General features: G+C 37.2%; 1 protein-coding gene across 1 annotated transcript; it reads right to left on the bottom strand.

Moving 5' to 3' along the window:
* Positions 1-1,523: 1,523 nt before the first annotated feature.
* On the bottom strand, positions 1,524-4,525 carry LOC104218378 (uncharacterized). The gene is made up of 2 exons (XM_009768856.2): positions 2,689-4,525; positions 1,524-2,232 (listed from the first exon to the last, which is right to left on the bottom strand). The coding sequence occupies exons 1-2, from the start codon at positions 4,082-4,084 to the stop codon at positions 1,667-1,669; spliced, it is 1,962 nt and encodes a 653-aa protein (XP_009767158.1). The 5' UTR covers positions 4,085-4,525; the 3' UTR covers positions 1,524-1,666.
* Positions 4,526-19,067: the final 14,542 nt, after the last annotated feature.

Here is a 19,067-nt window from a genome sequence, read left to right as displayed (position 1 = left end):
GTGTCATTTACTTAAATATAGCGCATTCTTATAGGGGGGAAATTCTCAGGAAGTAGAAGACTATAAAACAAATAATGATATTCTAATGACTCTTTCCATTTCGTAACTTAATTTTCTCTATGCATGCTTTCCATAATTCACAACGCGTTGGAAGTTACAAAGTGGGGATGAATGACAACATAGTATAAAGTCGAAAAATCTCGAGGTAACAGCTTATTCGACAAGAAGTAACTCGAACCATCCTGACCATTGCTCTGTACTCCTCGTGTTTACTTTGTGTAAAAAAAGAGGAGGAAAATCAAGTAGATATTGACCGCTGGAAATTGAATTCATAATCAATATTGAATATTCAGTACCTACCAGTCTTAATTTGTTTTTGTTGTCAGCCACTTGTGTCTTGATTACCTACCTCTACTGGTCTTTTGGACTGCACAAAGAGTTCTACACTATCGCCATTTGCCATTGTGATCTTTGCTCCATCACACTTTGATATCAGCTTTGGTCCAACATGAAGAAGGCGTCAAAATTCAACCTAAACCATGATAACAATAGCTTGATTGATATGAACTCAAGGTAAAGGCAAAAGCACATTGAATCCTACAAAACAAAATGTCTAGGCCTAATAAAATTTCTCCAATCCATACTTTGGGGCAGAATGTCTGCCATATCCAATTTGGTGGCATGGGAAATGTAGAACTATAAGAACTGAATTCCTATAGCTTTTAAGCCATAGGTTAGGATTTCTAACTTTTGGCTTGTCATTTTAGCTTAAAAACAAGTGCTTAAAAGCACTTTTATTACTTTATCCAAACACTACAAAATGGCTTAAAAACACTTAAAATAAGCTAATCCAAACAGATCAATAACTCAATGATTTTCTTACGAAGGCTGCAACTATCGTAACTCACAAGATGTGAAAAGACGAGAGATTGCAGATGATGTACACTAGGAAGTCATAACAGCCAAATCTTGGTTGAAAACTTAGCCCTTCCAGCTTTAGGAACAGATATAAAATAACACTCAGTAATTCGAGGGTAAAGCTCAACCAGTGGCAAAGCAAGGAACAAAGCTGGATGACATACGATCAAAAGTTCGGGATGGTGTGATCCAAGTCAACCTTAGAGGCAAAGCAGTTCCTTGAGTTTGTCCATCGAGTCAGTAGCACACTTGCAAAGGTGGAAAGCGGACAGATATCATCGAATCGGATGTGAAGAAATTCCTGAAATCCACTCTTAGAGTTCGAGAATCCAAGCGCTGGCAAGCCAGCTAGCGAACCAAGGGGCAACGAGAGGGCCAAAAGTCAGTTCCGTGCCTTAGTCATTCCTCTCTCTGGTAGCAATCCGTTTGCCAGTGGGTTATGCAAGGGTGTTTAAAGTCTATTTTTTTATCAACAACACGTAATATTTTACCCTATACGTAGTATAATTTGAACATGTATTTTACCCTATACATAGTATAATCTTGGCCATACATAGCTTCGCCCTTGAGCTCAACTAACAAGAAAATCGAATAGACAATGCTGGTGATTTGAACATATGTATTAGCAAGGTACATGAAGCTAATCTTGTATACGATCCAAGATTACTGAAAAAAGAAATTTAAAAAGGAAAACTAAAAAGTATCTAATTTTTCACATACTGTGGAAGTATTATACAACTTGATAGGTTCACAGCCGTGAGCCTCTGGATTGATAAAGTTCCATAGTTTCTCTGCCTTTGTTCACTAATTCTTCAACTATAGGATCTTGCATTAGGTGCCCTTGCTTTGTAGCCCATTCCAACACTATGTGTGCATTATCATCAGCTAATGCTTCACTATCAGGAACATGTGTTGCTATGTAACTCAAGAGTTTCAAACAAGGAATCTGAACCATTTGTTCTCCAAAATAAATCAATGGAACTAAGTGCTTTGTTCCTCCTGCCTGAATTATTGCCTTGCAATGATTGACTCTTAGGAAATTTTCTGTACAAGCAAATTTGTTGAGTGCATTTGCAGCCTCAATAGTTACTTCTGGTTCTCTATCATCTAATAGAGCCACCAATGGACTAATGATTCTTGTCTCCGTTGCTCGAAAAGTTCTAGCTAAATGCCCTATAGATTGGATGCTTGGAATAAGCAATTCTGAGTCTTCCTTGTTGATAATTCTCAAGAATTGATCTACCACGGCTTTGGCAGCTGGTGCTGTGGGCTTAAAGGCAGAACGTCTCAAGTCTGCATTTTTCTCAGCAACACCTGTGAATTTAGGTGTGTCAAATGAGCAGTTGGACTAAATCTAGGCAAGTTAAAATGTGTTGAATCAATAAACTGTCAACAGTTTGTTAGGGCCAAGATGAGCAAGTCAACTTGGGCTAAACAATGAGCCATAAACCACCTCGCTTTTATTGTCATGATTATATCCGACCAACCAAACAAACAAAACTAATAAATGCCCTATATGAATCTTCACTGAACATGTTACTCCAATTAAGTTCATCTTCGACCTATATTATACAAAGTATATCTAAACAAACAACCCAAAATATTTTTTATCTATATATTTTGATAAGTATTTTAGAGGTCTGTTTGGGTTTCATAAGTTGTCCAAATCTGCTCAAGCTTTCAAATGGACTAATTTTGGTTATGTTCAAGAAAATCTGCCAATGATTGTATACTCAGCATATTTTTATGAACTAAACGTGATACACCTACCTGTGATCTCCATCAGTGCATAGGCTGAATGATATTGTACTTCATCAGGGCCTTTCTCAAGCAAAACTGCAAAGCATAATAGAGCTCTGGATTCTGTAATACTACTACAAATGCTAACATTTTCAGCACAAAGATGTCTAAGTGCTCTCGCAGCCATTGCTTTCATTTCAGCCTTTGTAGCTGGATCTTCATATTCCCTCCCTTTAATGCTAGTCCCAGTCAATCCAACATGGTGTTGCCTCTGCTGATTAGCGTGTTGTCGCTGCTGCTGATTCGGATTTGCTATAGGATTGTTGGGCTGGTTTTGTGTCTGGTTTTTCACGGCCATTGCACTTGTAACCAAATTATGCATTTGGTCAGTTGTTTGATTATCCATAGGGTGAGGAATTTTACTCTGAGTTCTATTATCATCATCGTCAACCTTGCCTCCAGAGTGAATATCACTGAATTTGCTAGTACTAGAAGAATTAGAATGAGCCATTGCAGCTGCGTGTATACACATATGATGTTTGTTTGCAGCAATAGCATACTTACTATGTTCTTGAATTGTTTCAAAAGCAAGATGACTAACCAATAACCTAATAGTATTAGTTTGAGCAAAATGATCTTGACATTTGTGGTGATTTTTAGCCAATTCTGAAATAGCCCAAGCCACCACTATCTGAACTTTCATAGGTCCATCTTTGAGAATTTTAGCAAAGACAGAACAAACACCAGCATTCACAATCTGTTCAACACTCTCAGGGTCTCTACCAAGTAATCCAATAGCCCTCGACGCGTTCTCCTGACCCTCCATTCGTCCTTCTTTAGCCAATTTCAACAATGGCGCGACCCCGCCTTCTTCTATAATCAACTTGCCATATCGCTCGTTGTCTCGAGCCAATGACACAAGCGACGCGGCCGCATCAGAACGGTCCTCTAACGACCCTGTACACAAAATAGCAATTTGTTCCCATATGAGACATAAAATTGGCTCGTTAGCTGCAATTGGAGGAAGGCCGAGATACTCATCGTCGCGATCGTCCGCTGGCGTTGAGACACGTAGCAGCCATTGAACATCACCTATTGAATTCTCAAGCTGTTGTGCCGTTTTCTTTAAAGCAGCAGTTGGAATGATCGTAAAAACACGACTCAATCCTCTGGCACAACATTTGAATACGAGGGTGAGTGCCTTGTCCAAAACTTGTTCCGTGTCATCGATGATTCGACGTGTTGGACGTTCGTATAAGTCGTTGCTAGCGCGCGCGGCTTGTCGGAGGAGAGCCGCGAGCCGCTCTGTTTTGGCTTTGATTTCAAGACAATCTTGTTTGAAATTGCAAACCTCGTCAGCTGCTTTTGTTACCTGGTCTGCCAATTGTATTGGCCTTGCTAGTATTTGTTTCACTATGTCCGCCATCGTAATAGCGGACTCTTAATATTTCCTTAAATACGACAAAATCAAAGTTTTTTCACAAGAAAAAATGAAACCACATGGAAGAAGAATATGAGTAAAAGGGATACAAAGAAAGAAAAAAAAGACGGGGGAATTGCGTTAAACTTTATATTAAAAAATGGTAAGAAAACAAGAAATGAAAAAACATGAAAGGTCTTTTCTTTTTTTGCTTGTTTCGTAATTGTAGGTTTGAGTTCTTGATTTTTTATTCTAAGGGGGGTTTAGGGAAATGATGATATTAGCCATAAACGGAGGAGGACAAGAGGAGGGTTGCGATAGGCTGACGGCAGGGGTTGTGATGGAGGGAGGATGGATTCAGTATGGGTTTTGGAATGGTCAAACGCAAATGTCTCTTTTAACTTTCCATGAAAATTGAGAACAAACACTCATGCATGGACGTTACAACCTTATTTATAGGAAACATATGTTTGTACTAACCAAAGAAATTAAGCAAGCAGCTAATATATAAAAGCCATTCTATAAACCATTGGATATCATATGTCAATTTTCAGTTTAAGTGGATGGGAATGTTAAAGGTTGGTTAACAGGAAAGTAACGGGAGGAAACATTTATATCTAGCTCTATAGCTACTACCCCATTTAACGTACTCTGAAATGAAAAGTTGCCTATAAGTGTGTAAGAGCCCGTTTGGATTAGTTGACTTGAAGTAGCTGATAAACATTAGGTACTGAAAATCACTTTTAAGTGATGAAATTGATTTAATAAATAAGCAATTACGTGTTTGAATACACGTGCTGAAATTGATAATAAGCTGCTACAGTATTTGATAAAAAAATACTGATAAGCTCTTTTTCCTATTAAAATGACTTGAATAACCTTAAAATTGTTTACACTTATAAGGACGTAATTTCTTCAAAATTTTAGATTCCAGATCGATTCAAACACAAAATATTCTATTTGTCATTTTATTTTAAATACAATTGTGATTAGATAAAATAATTTTTATGATAAATATAATTTATTTTATGATAAGTATATAATCATAAGTTGTAATAATTAATAAATTGACAAAAATTTCTCAGTAAAAAAACAAACCTAAATAGAATAAAATATTTGAAAAGAAACACTGTATTCATCAACACAACCCTTAGAAAGCAATACATCAAAAATTTGATATGTCCTCGTTTATTAGATACAGTTCAAAGATTAATACACAATCACATAGATACAAATATGCAAAGAAATAGAGAATTTGCTTACTTCAAATAGTCTGTGAAAATTGTAGACATGAAGAGGGGGGGGGGGGTTTAGGTTGAAAAAATACTTGAGGCGGTGAGTATCGAAGCAGGAGTTTTGTTCTGAAAAGAAATATTTTAGGGATAAAATAGTAAAAATCTTGGTCAAACTTAAAGTGCTTATAAGCTAAAAATTCATAAGTTGGGGGTGACCAGTTTATGGCTTTTGGCTTATAAGCACATGGCTTATAAGCACTTTTAACTTTACCAAAAGCGTAGATAAGCCGAAAAGTACTTATAAACTAGTTTGACCAGCTTATAAGCTTAGCCAAATACCCTCTAAGTACAGTCAAACATTTTTATAACAGCTTCGTTTGCTCTGATATTTTTTGACTGCTATAGTGAAGTGTTGTTATAGAAAACATCTATTATAACATAACATAAAGATCGATTCCAAAAATAACTTGACTTTTATAATAAACTAGTGAACTGACCGCACTTTGCGTAGTTAAATTAACGATATGATCAATTTCTAATATCCGAATAAAAAAATAACAAAAGTAGTCAATCGATTTAGTCTTATTTTCTTTTCATAAATAGTTATATCCAATAAATGGTGTGGTCAAAATTTATTTTCTCTACTTCTTGGAGGCACTTATATTAATTTGACCACCTATCATGATTATTTTCTTAAGATTTCTAATAAATATATTTAAGTTAGAAACTTATATTTTCAAAATTTTAGGAAGTGAATAAATCTATGTCCAAGTGTTGCTTTTCTTCTCCTTACTTTCATAAAAATAAAAAAATAAAAGAGACTTTATTCTATTTTAAGGAATAAAGAAAAGGCAAAAAAGTTTTTTACTATATTCTCATTACAGTTTTGACATTTTGAGATTTTATTTTTCTCCTTTCATTATTTTTCTTGTTTATCTATTATTCTTTTCACGATCTTATATTCATTCCAATATTATCTTCCACTTCCCACAATTTGTGGCCCTCTTTATTTACTTACCTTTGCTTATCTTTTCTATTTATTTTTTTTGTTTTTCTTTCTTGTATTTACACCCTTCTATCATTTCTATTACCGATTTCCTCCTACTAACTCATGAAAAATCCAAAAAATTAATTTTTCTCTCTATTTTTTTCCCTTATACTTTCCTTTATTTATGTACCATATTTAAAAAATTCAAATATCACTTTCTAACATATATTAGTATACCTCCTCTTTTCCTCCTTTTTTTCCTTCTCACAGAGTGCATCAACACTTAAATATTTCTCTAGAGTTATTCTCTTGTCCTTATTGATCTTGCACTTATAATGTGTTATGCCTCGTTCAAATTTATCCTTTTGAATTTAGAGAGACCAAAAAATTAGATAGCTCAAAATGCCAAAATTCTATCGTCCTCCTTGTAAACATTTGCGATGATCCAAGTGGCGCCAATTATTATTCTAGGTTTTATTAGCCTTTTCATCCAAATATCGTAGTCTTTTTCTACTTTATGACTTATATATATATATATATATATATATATATATGTTCTTAAATATACTTATATATTTTTTCATATATAATAAAATATTTTATAAGTTGTAAAGCATAATACACACTTTAAAATTTTTTTGTTTACTTTTTTCTCATATAAATACCCTTTAATTACGCCGTAAAATAAAAAATTATCCTTAAATAACCAAATCAATTCCCCTTCCTCCTCCTACTAATCTTATGGAAAAGCTTTAAAAATTAAATTTTTGATTAGTTGCTCCTTCCATTCCAATACACACTATCACTTACTCCATAAATTCAATAGAGAGAAATAAAGAAAAAACCACAATTTAAGATAAATATGCCGCAACCACACAGAGAAGCATGGATAATTTGAATAAATTGCCGAACAAAAGCTTAGTTGAATTGAGTGCCTTTTAAGTTCCTTCTATCTCCTATTTGCATATGCACACAAATCATATTATTTGTTTTGAACTGGGAGAAATAATCACATTTTTTGAGGTTCTCACTTGCTTTTGAGAGCATATAGATTAAACATATTTTCTCAATTTTTCTGGTTGAGAAAATATAGCCTCGGTAGCAAACTATGCAACAAACCATTAAAGTAATATAACCTGTGTAGAAAACTTGAATTTGAATCCCATGCTCCCGAAAATAATATCAATGCTTTTCTCTTCCTCATTCTCCCACTCCACTCCCTAGTCAATAAAAGTTATGCACACAATTTGTGTCAAAAGAATAACTGGGGTAAGAATGCGAATAACTGGAAAAAGAGTTTTTTTTAAAAGATTTCGTATAGAGAGTGAAGGATTGTGTCACGACCCGAATCAGAGGGCCGCGACGGGTACCCGGTGCTTTACTCAACCGAGTACCAACGTAACATATCTTTCTTATCATACTATCATGAGTAAATGAGCCATAAAACCGGTCATGAGATAACAAGAATAAAATATAAGGGAATACTCAACGTATGAAGACCAAAAATGATATACAAACTTATATATGTGACATACGGGCCTATAAGGCCGACATGACCATTTGTAAACTCAAAACATAGGCCGACAAGGCCATACAAGTGTCCTTACACCTGACATCTGTCTACAAGCCTCTAAGAGTACATAAAATCATAAAGATCGGGATAGGGCCCCGCCATACCAATCAATATATATCCAAAGCATACTGACCAACTAGGCAACTCCGGAGCAAGTGGAGTGCACCAACACCTTCGCTGAGCTGATAGCCTACTAGGAGGATTGTCAACCTATCAATCGAGACCGGCGGGCATGACACGCAGCATCCCCAGGCAAAAGGGATGTCAGTACGAATAAAGTACCGAGTATGTAAGGCAGAAAAGCATAAACAAGAACAGTAATGTAAAGAGAGATAGAGGAGATACAACCTGTAACATCTGAGTGCCTCTGGGGGCTACTGACATGAAATGCATAATACATATATATACATGAACTTTTTAAAAACATTCGCCTCTGTGGGCATCATCATCATCATATCATACCCGGCCTCAAAGAGGACTCGATAAAAACGTACCCGACCATCATAAGGCTCGGTAGAATCGTACTCGGCCACGTGGAGCTCGGTAAACCCAACTGATCAGTGGTTGCACAATAGGTGCCATACCCGGCCGACTATAGCGCGACTCGGTAGAGTAAAATAGATACATATATATAATGCAGGCTCGACTCATGGAATCCCGTTCTAACCCTTTCGGAGTGATGTAAGGTCATTGCACCTTCGATTAACATTATGGACATCCCTACCATCAATATGAACCTTAGTGGGATTTAAGGATCATACACACTTATTTAGAATAACTTTATAAGGAAAGAACAACATGGACAACCTTAGTTTCTAGGAGTAGATCCGTTATGAATTAGCGTACCGTTTATGTTCATGTCACTTTAGATCATGCCAAAAGAAAGAATCGCGTCGTAACACCCGGAATACCCTAGAGTTTGTGTGGGATTTTTGGGAAGGAGTTGCAGGGGTTCAATTAGGTTTTATTGGTCTGAAAGATAGGTGAAATAACTGAGTTTATAATCCCTTAAAAGTCCCCTTTTGACCGACTTAGTTGAGGCCTCTCTTTTTGGCAAGTAGGTGATGCACCTACTTGTCACCTACTAGCTGCGCGGTCTCGCGAAAATGCGAATATCTCTATACTCCGAGATCGTATTGATAAACGGTTTAATGAGTTGAAAACTAAACTCATAGATCTTAAATTTCATATGTAGATCATCCCTTGATTAAAAGTATGTTGGGAGAAAAGCTCGGCTACATTTAACCTAGGTTTCAACTCATTTTTGAATGTAACTTGTGATGACCTTTTCCAACTTTTGTTCCACAACTTGCTTGACTTAAAAACATAACACACGACTATCATACGACTAAACTAACTCATAACATAACCTCATCATCATGTTAATCACCCTTGTCTCACCCCAAAAGTATAGGTTATAACATTCCAAACTTGTCGACATTCGACGAAACTTATTTTCTTTAATTCATTTAGCGCCTAAGCTTTCCAACCCTTTTGGTACTCGTTATTCATGATAATAAAGATTTGTAACCTCCATTATAATTAACTTACTTTACGTACTTTCAAAGTTGATCTCATTTCTGAGCTTACATCAATTGACTTACGGATACTCTAACATACAAAAACATAGGGTGTAACATCATTCCCCCCTTTGGAACATTCGTCCTCGAATGTTGACTGATCCACTTATCATTTTCATAACCCATAGCTCTTGTGAACACTTTAATACTCTTCTAGCCATGTAGGCAACTATTCTTTGAATAAATCCAAAGTCTAGGGTATTCCCCCTTTAGTCCTCCTTCTCATACCACGACTTGTGGTCGGACCCCTTCCAATCTCGTAACTGTTGCTCCTTTTTATCATGCAGCCTGTACGACTTTTTCCTTGTATGTGCGCCTATGCCACTCTTTTTTTCTCCAGCTTTTATCCAATCTCTAGGTAGCACGTTGTAAACATATACAAAGCTTGATATGTTGTCCGTCTGGGCATCTATGGGTATACTGAAGTTCTTCACTCGGTACTTTGTTAAACTTACGACTTTTGCTATATCTTGTTTCATAGCCTCAGTTATCTATGCTTATGGCTTTAATACAACTAGGTAGGTCATATTATACAATAACTCTTACTTCGGTTTACTATTACCGAGGTCTGCCACCCAACTCCAGGTTACTCTCTCACTGCTTATCCTATATGTATAATCCTTATTACTGTTCATCTAAAGAATGACATCATAATCTCCTCTCATACTTTGGAATCTTTATCCATCTATTATTGATTTACCTTAATGTTAATCTATAATCCACCATTGATAACTTGAAACCTCTTACGTAATACATTGCCACAAGTCTCACGTCTCATTGGGGAACATTTGAAGTGGTTTTCCTAATCCACCTAGGGACAATACTATACTTCAATAATCGTATTTCATAGCATCCCAATGTGATTCGTCTTATGGGGGTATCCTAGTCCCGTGCCATCCATGAAATCTCTTCTCTTTGAATCATTACTCCAATGAAGGCCTATATATCATCCTTTTATAATTTACCACTATTACATCCTTACATTACAACCAGAAGAGCATTCCATATCTTCTAAATGCTCCTAGTCTTAAACTCCTCCGTGTTAATTCAAGCTATACTGAGCCTTTTATAACATATATAAACCAACAGCTCTCTTGTTTGATGGACTTAATACCGAGGTCTTACCTATTCTTATCAGCTTCTAACTTACCTTTTCTCACCCTTACTCACATCTACCCAAAATCTTTTCACTCTACTATACTTTCGCTTGCGACCTACACATATTTATTTATTCTACTCAGAACCTTCCTTTAACTTGCTAGCACCTTAGATTCCCTTTTGCGCATTCTCAGCTGTCTTTAAATGTAAATAATTACTTTTTCTGGTCGTTCTACCACTTGCTACATGGATACTTGGCTTATCATAGTGCCCACGAACACTGGAATTCCCTGTGACTCGTATGCTCTCAAGTATCACTTTGATGTTTTTTCCCCCTTTTTTTTCTGTTCATTAGCCATGATAGGTGCCACTTTCTTATGGAGTGCATGAAATATTATAGTGAGACTGCTGTTACAAGATCAAAGATCATTTCCTTTTTAGGTCACTATGCTTAGGTGGAAACCTTCTTCCTTATTTCCTCAGCTAGTCTTTCGTGGTAGTACTTAGAAGACCTTTTGGATCTTATAAAGTTGTGATCTTGTTATACTGTATACTCAAAGGAATTTTTGATATTCTTACTCGCCTACAAACATCCTTACTTACATACCTCTGTGCCGTTGTGCTCGTAGGATTACTTGTAAAATCAAATTTTGATTATCTCCTTAGTGGCACCCTCCATTATTCCCGTAATACTTATACAATACCTTTAAATACCCCAACTCCTATATGAGCATTTCTCAAGGTTTATGACGTCATATTTGCGAGACTGAATTCACTATATTAGGATTCACTACATTTATCTTGCATGATCTGTTGACTCATCTATAACCTCCTGTTTAGCCATAACTGGGCTCTTCCTTAATCAAATCCCAAATACTCATTGGCCTATCCTCACATCAATTTTCCGCGTAATCTTTCTTGGGTTATTTCCTTTGTTTTAACTTACATCATGCACTGGCCTCTGATCTATCAATGACATTTCGGGCAGGAACCCTTACTTCCTTTCCTTGACGTCGTGTTTGTATAATGCACTGATATCGTAGCATATCTGTAGGCTTTGAATAAGTACAATCTCATCCCTTTTTCACATTACCGCATTATTCTTCTACCACTCCATGATTAGTAGAACCACTAAATTCTGACTTCATGTCACATCACTCCATATTCCCCCCTTTAGAGGAGTACTAAGAGCTGGAGCTACGACGATCTACCTATAGATATTTTACCTCTATATATTTGACGTCTTTTCGCATCATCGATTATCCTTACTCGCCTTGTAGTAATGTTTTTTGTACCAAGGATAATAAAATTCCTTGCTCGCGAGGATGACACTTAGTGTAACTGGCGCACATAGTCCCTTAAGCTTAACTTTGATCATATTGCTTGCTTTAGGGAAGCGACTTCCTGAATGACCATTAAAGGGCATTCTTTTGTCATCCATTCTATTATCGCCGGAACGCAACCTCTGAAATTCTCATGATGCCGACTATTATCATATCATTTAGTCCCTAGTTCACGTTTAGTTTATCTTGTTTACCAGCTCATACTGATTTCTACTACTCTGGGGGTATATCTTTTATTGCTGGTAATCGCGTTAGAGTTGCGAACTTATTTCTCGAAAAGAAGATATGACTTTATGCCCTATACTCCTTTGTTGTTTCAAGGCCTGTCACCTCTCATCTTTTTCCTTCACTTAACTATAGACTCTATAATTCTGTCATTTTCATCATCATTTTTTTTTCCACCGTTGTCATCCATGTGGACATCTTACTCATAATTCTTCATTAACTCTATTCTTATTTTCCTACTAACATTTATGTTTATCACTTTATTCTGAAAATATCAACAAGACATTCTTTTGCTTTTAGCTCCCCTTACTTCATCTCGCTGGCTCTTCGGGATGCCTAAAATTCTCTCTCCTAGGGACACGAGCCATTCTAAGGTAATATTTATCCCTTCAAGGCTTCCAGTGGCTATCTTTATAGTACTCATATCTAGCTGTACTATTTTAGAGTGCGCCATCTGGGTATCTCACAAGGAGATTTATTAGCACATTTGCATTATGCTTCAGATATTGTTAACTAACACAAACAATCAATTCACCATTATGGGTTATCCTAACCCCAACCGGATCCTGATATCTCGTCCTTTTCTTAATCTACACATGTTAGCCCCCAATAGGGTATAACTGAGATGGGTATGGTCAATTATACATACCTCTGTTACTGTTGAGGGTAACTTACAATGCTTATATTTTTCTGTCGGAGATGAAAATACCGATAATCTTTATTAACTAGGTGCCTTGTACTCTTCCCATCTTGCTCCTTTTACTTGTTGAAGCTTGTATCTATATTTTGAATCTTTCATTGCCTTTAGGGGTGGATAGATATTCTTTGCCTTAAGGCTCCTTATCGAGAAGCTTACATTTCTTAGTACACACATGATCTACTGAAGACCTTATATTTACCCATCATATGCATCATGCAAAATCGAGCTCCTCTAACTCAACTCTTTCACAGCCACATGTAAGCACGTGATTTTTGCTTCACGGACAATCGCTCCAAAAGAAAATAAGAATAGTGGCGAAAGGCTTCGCTGTACAATTTTTCGATCTTTCCGTGACATGTGTTGTTTATGAGTCTGTCCAGTTTGCATCTAGTCATTATCAAACAAAAATACAAAAAGTAAATATTTTTGTGATAATTGTGTTAAAATGTTGCATTGTTGTTTAAATCCGTTACCTTATTATTTGTTATTTTTATTTTGTTTAAAAGAAAAGAAAAAATAATAAGAAAGAAAACAAAAGCAAAAGAGTAGGGAAAATCGGTTTGGGCCAAGAAATGAAACAAAATAGGCCCAAGACCAGGACACAGATCCAGTCCAAACACAGGCTGCCCGGACACGTCCCAAACGACGTCGTATCAGCGCCTCAATCTGAGCCGTTGATTCATGGCAATCAAACGGTCCAATACAGCCCCTGCTAAGTCGAAACGACGTCGTTTCAGGCAAGTTAATCTGGGCCGTTCATTCCCATTGATCCAACGGATCCAGGCCTTCCTCTAAACCCGTCAACATGACCCGATCCAATCCCCTACCCGGTCATAACCCACTATCATCTCCCGAACGACGTCGTCCCTCCTCAATGGTTAGATCCTGGCCCTTGATCTCAATTGATCCAATGGCCAGGATCTAAACCCTCAATACATATATAAACCTAACCCCCTTACCCCACGCCCCAAGCCACACCCCCCCCTCGGCCACTATTCACCATCTTCCCCAGGCTCCCTTTCCTCTCAAACCCTAGCAGCCTAGGTTTCCCACCATAAGCCTGGCAACCACAGTTCCGATGACCACCAAAATAACACCCCCGATGCACCCGACCATCCTGAACACGAATCCACTAACCACAAGCCTCGAATCACTTCCGTTCGTCTCGAATCTTCGTTTGAAGATTTGAGTCGAACCTGGACCTATGCCAAACCACCCCATCTTCATGCTAGACACTCTCCTGACCTTCCTCGTGACCAAACCAAGCTTGGTTTGGTCCGAATCCACCCACAACTCCCAAAAATCCAGATCTGGAAATCCAGACTTTTGAAACACATGCACCTGGGAACCCGGCCAGTTTTGACATAGGTTTGAGGTCTAATAGACCTTAACCAAGGTGTTCTCATGTGAGAACACCCTGATTAAAGTTTGTTCGGCCTCAAAAGTTCGAAGTCAAGTTTGATTTGGGTCTGTTTGGTTTAAACGTTTGGTAAGTTTTCCGTTCTTTTGTTTTATTTCCAAATAAGTTGTCAGCATATCTCTTTGTGTTTGTTTGTTATTTTGTTATTTTTCATCCAGATTTCTTTCATCTCTGTTAAAGACCTTTTATTTGGTCGTTTGCCTTCTATTTGTATTCTGAGTGTGCTCTGTGATGAACCTGTTCGATTAGATTGGTCGTCAAATGAATAGACTTATATAGGTTCCCAGTTATTGAACACAGAATCGTCTGATACCCTTTAGATCCCTAAACGTATTGTTTATGTGAGCGATTGATTATTATCTGTTATAATTAGTATAGTCGACTCGATAAATATCGTCGATTAGCTTTCTATCACTAATAAATCAAATGAGCTAATAAGGTCTCATGACTAATTGAGTCTTTGTCACTGACTGTATGCCCCAGCATTGTTTGAAATGGTTTGTTTGCACTATAAAACTGACTGAAAAGGTTCAGACTAGGCAGTCCTGAGTTCGAGCTTTCATCAGTGCAAAAATGCCCTAATGCTGCAATAGGCAGGGGCAGTAATAATCAAGGTTAACGGGGGTAATCTGGGGTGTTTAAAAAGAACAGAAGTAATTAGTTTAAGTGAGCTGACAAAAAGGGTACTAACTTAGGATTAAACTAATACCAATGGGGGAACAAGACACAAGGGTATGGGGGCTCAAAATGAATAAACAAATGAGCCCATAATTCTGGATTAAACAAAACCAGGCGTGGGGAATAAAGGGAGCTGACACCAAGCATGCTGAGCATGGGCTTAAAGAGTATGGGCATTCTGCCAATTGGCAGGCAGGGCAGCTCAGCTGTAATGGTGCATTTGGCCTATAAATAGGCCATTTGATAACTAAAACAGGGGCTGAAGTTTAAGGGTCTTAGGCTGGACTTTTAGCTTTCAGAGAGGGAAAAACAAAGGGCTGGAAAATTTGTAGTCTAAAGAGAGGTCTGGTGAGTTCAAAGAAAACTGAAAAAAACATAAGTTAGTTTCCAATAAACACTGCAACCAAACACTGCCTGAAAGTTGTATAAGAGTGCATATTGGTCAAGCTGTCTTGGCCAAGTTCTTGGTTTGCATTGGTTGAGCTGTTTCTGGTTATTGAATTGGTAGTGTTGCTGCATTGAATACTCTGTTTGCTGTTGTTTCATCTTTCTTTTCTGGGTTCATTGGTTTGGTACTCGACTATTGGTTGTTCCTCTTTGTTGCTCGATCACTTGTGAGCTTCATCATTGTGGCTGGTTGTTGTTGCTGTGTTGTTGGTGTTATCTGCTGTTGCTGTATTCGTGCATACTACTCAACTGATCACTTTCTTTCTTCTGTTCCTCTACATCAGGTACACAACCAAGGCACTATCAAAATGTAATTAGAACATTGAGCATGAATGCAAAAGAAAGGAAAAAGACTTGAAGTTGATTTTCATATATATACTGTTATATTAGATATCACGTATTGTATGATAATTTTCATTTTTGTGTTGACAATCGAAGCAGCCTATATGCCTAGTGTATATTAATATAAGTTAGCTAAATAGTAGCTTACATATGTATGTTGATAGGTGATAATATGTTCAATGAGATATGTTGCATTTCAGATTCTAGTTTACTTTGCAGTATATGTTGATATGTATACCAAGTATGAACACTGTACATCCTGGATTAAGTTCTCTTTTTTTTGGATTGATGGTCTCATATAATTAGTAAACCACCTGTTAAGACAAAGAATACCAACCTAGGCCTCAATCTCATGAAGGCCGAGCCCAAATCGAAACAAATCAGTTAGGCCCATATCGAAAAAGGGGGCCTAAGTCTGGCCATCTCGCATGAGCTAGGTTTGGGCCCATAATTTTCGGCTAGTTATCCATAATCGCAGTCACATTTTATTATTCTGTAAAAGCATTTTAAATCCTGTTATAAGTAAACTCGCAATCATGTAATTAATTAGGACTGTCTACCGTTTTCAATTGATAGAGACGAACACGACAAGAAACGTAGTTGCTATAGGATATCCTTTTAAAATAAGAACGAGATGAGCCTCGATGAAAATAAACAAAACACGCAGATGCGGGGCCCTTGTTAAATGTAAATCATTGAAGCATTTAGTTTCCCGGACGGGTTGTTTAGCAAATCTCACAACCCTCCTAAAATAACAACACGTTAGTCTCTTTAGGACACGCTTTAATAAACCTTACCTTCCTAAACTTGGGTGCACATTTATGTGACCCAAATCCAAATCTCGACGGATTCGAAATGTGTCTCTAATCACGGGTACATTGATTGTGACGTGGTTCGAGGTGCGTGTCCATGACGTTGCAAATTCATTTAAAAAAAAAAAAAAGAAAAAAAAAGGAATGAGATGAGCCTCGCCAAATAAAATACAAATTGCGGGGCCCTCAGTAAATATTTGCTTTAAAAATTGTTTAGACTTCGGGATGGACCGTTTAGTAAAATTCCACGGTCCTACCCAAAATAAATACGCTAGTCGCTTTAGGCGCGCCTTTAATAATTTAATTTCCTTAAACTCGGGTGCACATTGATGTGACCCAAATCCAAATCTCAACGGAGTCAAAGTGTGTCGACGACCACGGGTACATTGATTGTAACGTGGTTCGAGATACATTTTCACAACGTTGCAATTCTTGATAAAAACAGTAAATGATAAAGCGGTTAAAAGTTAAATTTTGCACATAAGTTCACACTTGTATGAAATCAGATAATCAAGCCGAATATAACAGTTGAGCGACCGTGCTAGAACCACGGAACTCGGGAATGCCTAACACCTTCTCCCGGGTTAACAGAATTCCTTATCCGGATTTCTGGTACGCAGACCATAATATAGAGTCATTCTTTTCCTCGATTCGGGATTAAAATTGGTGACTTGGGACACCCTAAATCTCCCAAGTGGCGACTCTGAAATAATTAAACCAATCCCGTTTCGATTGTCCTTTAATTGGAAAAAACTCCCTTGCGCCCCCTCGGGCGCGTAAAAAGGAGGTGTGACAGCTCTGGCGACTCTGCTGGGGATATGACCCAGAACCACTGGTTCAGGGTTAAGAATTCGAGCTTAAAATAATTGTTATTATTTGGCTTTATTTATTATCTGATTATTACATGTTTTGAGCCTAATGTGCTAAATGCTGCTTTTACCGCTTTGATATTATTTGAACTGTATATAAACTGTGCCGAAACCTTTCTCTTCTTACCTCCGGGGATGTGCTTACTGGTTGAGACTCCCTATTCTGTTAGTGTCATACCCCAAATAAAAGAGGTTCGGAAAGTTTCTAAGCCGGCTGGCCTTTTGGTTCCCGGAAAGGAGCTCCTTCCTCAACTCGAGTTGTCCGCTCGGGTACACTGTCTAGAACACCGACCCAGGTTTTGAACATAGAATAACGTGACTTCATGCCGGATCCCTAGTAGGAACGCTTATTTGCATCACGTTGCATATGACTTAGGGGACTCAACACAGGGGTTGGGTCCGTCTAGGACTAGCAACCTGATATGAAAAGACCATTCTGGTGCATCCCACTGTTCTCCGTGCATTTATTTGTCTCATACCCGCATGCTGACCGGTGTTTTGATATTTGGAATATTGTGAAAAAAAGGGGAAATAACGGTTGGGAATTGATTTTGAAAAAAAAAAAACAAATACTGTCAAAACTCGGCCAAAATTTTGAAAAGTCGTTGTTCTATCTTTCATAATAAAATTATATCAATGGAAATATAGAGTTGTCTTATCATAAAAATCAAAAAAAATCTTATTTTTAAAATTGTTTTTTTATATAATAATAATAAAAAAAAAAAAAGTCTTGTGTTGTCTTTACTTTTATCATTTGTTACAAATATATGTATATATATATGAAAAATTCGAAAGTTTTGCTTTATTTCCAAATGTATATATCTTTACTTATGGTAAAAGTATTTATCTTGTTATAAGTCTAGAAAAGTCCTTTCAGGCTCCCAGTTTTTCGAAAAAAAATAATAAATAAATAAATAAATAAACAATAAAAATAATAATAATATATATTGACTTCTTTAGAAAGTTTTATATATATATACATGAAAATTCAAAATTCAAAAAAATCGCATATGTTTTTGCTTTTAGCAGGATAAGTGTCGTTTGTTAAAATCTTATTAATAAATGTGCAGAATGAGCACGATTCCGAATGAACCATTTTCAATCATGAATAAAATTCCCCTCCAATTGCGGCTCTGGTGGAATGATTTGGGCAAAGAGGGGCATGACGAAATCAAGAAGTATCTGAAAGGCCTCACGAGTTTGTTGGATATCAGGCCACGAGGAGATATCATAAGGGCACTAGTCCCCCACTGGGATCCTGCGCACAATGTCTTCCGCTTCTCAGATTTCGAACTTACCCCAACTTTAGAAGAAATAGCAGGGTATATCGGCAGCGCTGAGACTCCTTTGAGGCACAAATATCTGATTGCTCCGAGAGCTGTGGCAGTACACCGGTTCCTGGACTCCTTAAAGATAGTCAGAACAATTCATAACCCTGACTTGGCAAAAGGTTTTTGCAGCATGAGTTTCATATATCAAAGATATGGTCACATAGGAGGATTCGACAAGCCAGAAAACCAGTTGTGCAGCAAAGGTAATCGCCAGAAGTGGGAAGAACATAGACGAATTGCTTTCATGATAACTTTCTTAGGACTACTAGTATTCCCAAGAAAAGATGGGAATATTGACATAAAGATAGCAGGGGTCGTCAGTACGTTGCTCACACAGAGTGATAGTAC

The sequence above is a fragment of the Nicotiana sylvestris genome, chromosome 1, assembly GCF_000393655.2.
Source record: "Nicotiana sylvestris chromosome 1, ASM39365v2, whole genome shotgun sequence".
Taxonomy (NCBI): domain Eukaryota; kingdom Viridiplantae; phylum Streptophyta; class Magnoliopsida; order Solanales; family Solanaceae; genus Nicotiana; species Nicotiana sylvestris.
This window is presented reverse-complemented; position numbering and strand designations above follow the sequence as displayed.